Below are 2,500 nucleotides of genomic sequence, written 5' to 3'. Positions count from 1 at the left end.
GGGCTGTGAAGGGCTGTGAAGGGTTGTGAGGGGCTGTGAATGGCTGTGTGAAGGGCTGTGTGAGGCTGTGAAGGGTTGTGAAGGGCTGTGAAGGGCTGTGAAGGGGTGTGAGGGACTGTGGAGGGCTGTGAGAGGTTGTGAAGGGCTGTGAAGGGCTGTGAAGGGTTGTGAGGGACTGTGAAGGGCTGTGAAGGGCTGTGTGAAGGGGTGTGTGAGGCTGTGAAGGGTTGTGAAGGGCTGTGAAGGGCTGTGGAGGGCTGTGAGGGGCTGTGAGGGGCTGTGAATGCACTTTCAAAACAAATACTGCGTTAAACTGTTTTTTTTTGGCGTTAATTAAAATCATTTCTTTCATTTATCACCTCGTTTGTTAAGCCTTCACACACACACACACACACACACACACACACACACGCAGCCTACCAGTGTGTGCCGCCTGCGTCTTCTCGGCAAAATACAGCAGACGGCAGACATGATGCAGCCCCTCCTCGACGAACCGCAGCGTCAACAGAACCAGGGCCACGTGGGTGAAGCTGTGGGGGTTCGGTTCGGTTAGGTTCAGTTAGGTTAGGTTAGGTTAGGTTAGGTTAGGTTAGGTTCTTGAAATATACATAAAATACACTCTCTCTCTCTCTCTCTCTCTCTCTCTCTCTCTCTCTCTCTCTCTCTCTCTCTCTCTCTCTCTCTCTCTTACTTGAGGACGTAGGTTAGGTTAGGTTAGGTTAGGTTAGGTTAGGTTAGGTTAGGTTAGGTTAGGTTCTTGAAATATACATAAAATACACTCTCTCTCTCTCTCTCTCTCTCTCTCTCTCTCTCTCTCTCTCTCTCTCTCTCTCTCTCTCTTACTTGAGGACGTAGGTTAGGTTAGGTTAGGTTAAGGTTAGGTTAGGTTAGGTTAGGTTAGGTTAGGTTAGGTTAGGTTAGGTTAGGTTCTTGAAATATACATAAAATACACTCTCTCTCTCTCTCTCTCTCTCTCTCTCTCTCTCTCTCTCTCTCTCTCTCTCTCTTACTTGAGGACGTAGGCAGCCGCGCAGAAAATGAGGTACAAAGATGCGTGTTGAATTTTCCCAGGCATTTCTTCCCTCTTTGTCTGTGGAGAAGGAGGAGGAGGAGGAGGAGGAGGAGGAGGAGGAGGAGGAGGAGGAGGAGGAGGAGGAGGAGGAGGAGGAGGAGGAGGAGGAGGAGGAGGAGGAGGAATGATAATAAAATGAAATAAGTAGAGAGAGAGAGAGATGAATGATGGAGAAGAGATAGATGGAAGGAAAGAAGGGAGGAGGAGGAGGAGGAGGAGGAGGAGGAGGAGGAGGAGGAGGAGGAGGAGGAGGAGGAGGAGGAGGAAAAGTTTAAAATAGATATCATTTTTTTAATTTTTTTTACTTATTATGTAAAAAAAAAAATTATTATCATCATTATTATTATTATTATTATTATTATTATTATTATTATCATTATGAACTAAATGAAGGAAAGACTCAACAAACAAACACACAAACAAACAAACAAACAAACAAACAAACAAACACAAAAATAAATGAGAAAAACAATAAAAAAAAATGAAAAAAATAAATAAAACAAAACAAATAAATAAATCAATCAATAAAAACACACCTACACACACCTGCAACAGACCCACACACCTGAAACCCCCCCCCTTCACCCCTCCTTACCCCCAATACCCCTCCCGTCACCCCCACACACCACCCCTAGCATACACCCCTAGGACCATAAAAAAACACACACAAACACCGCAAACAAACCAAAAAACATCCGTAACACACCCGCCAGCCCATCCACACACCCGTACACACCCCTACAGCCCTCCCATAACCCAAAAACACCCTAAAAACACCCTTAAAACGCTCAAAACACCCTTAAACACTCATTTCACACTGCAAAAACACCCAAACACCAAAAAAAAATTATAAAAAACTCATTTAAACACCCTTTTATACACCCTCACCCCTTCACCCCTTCCTTACCACCCCACACACTACCCAACACCCCCCCCTCACCTTCTGGAAGTAAAGTTCAGGGTAGCAGTGCAACCAGTAGGACATTTGGATTAAAAAGAAGAATTTCAACATAAAGGACATCTGGGCGTGTCCTTCAGGGTAACCTCCCCATAGGCTGCTGATATCGTGAATAATGTTGTCCCTGCGGGTGAGAAAGAGAGGGAGAGGGGTGAGAGAGAGAGGGGTGAGTGCGCGGAGGTCCTTTGGGGTGCCAGGATCGCCGGCGTGCGGAAATTATTTGAGGAATGAGAGGTTATTGACGGGAAAGTTAAAATATATAGGGTTAGAATTTAGTTTAGTTCAAGATTGGGGAGTTTGTGAATGGGGAGGGAAAATGTTGAGCGATATTTGAGTTTATTGAAGGGAATTGTTGAAGACTGGGGAGTTTATGAAGGGAAAATGAAAATATAAAGGGAAATTTGAGTTTATTAAAGGGAATTGTTGAAGATTGGGGAGTTTGTAAACGGGGAATGTAAATATTAAGGGAA

At 44.6% G+C, this 2,500-nt stretch overlaps 1 protein-coding gene across 1 annotated transcript in view; it reads right to left on the bottom strand.

Moving 5' to 3' along the window:
- The window catches only part of LOC135096273 (translocating chain-associated membrane protein 1-like), a 12,626-nt gene that overhangs the window by 5,125 nt on the left and 5,001 nt on the right, over positions 1-2,500 (bottom strand). The window contains exons 4-6 of the mRNA XM_063997645.1: positions 2,013-2,166; positions 1,011-1,090; positions 421-530 (exon numbers count right to left, since the gene is read on the bottom strand). Coding sequence (XP_063853715.1) covers positions 421-530; positions 1,011-1,090; positions 2,013-2,166 — 344 coding nt within the window. The remainder of the gene's footprint in view (positions 1-420; positions 531-1,010; positions 1,091-2,012; positions 2,167-2,500) is intronic.

This window comes from Scylla paramamosain, unplaced genomic scaffold (assembly GCF_035594125.1).
Source record: "Scylla paramamosain isolate STU-SP2022 unplaced genomic scaffold, ASM3559412v1 Contig3, whole genome shotgun sequence".
Lineage (NCBI taxonomy): Eukaryota > Metazoa > Arthropoda > Malacostraca > Decapoda > Portunidae > Scylla > Scylla paramamosain.
The sequence above is the reverse complement of the archived record's forward strand: the minus strand, read 5'-3'. Positions and strand labels throughout refer to the sequence as shown.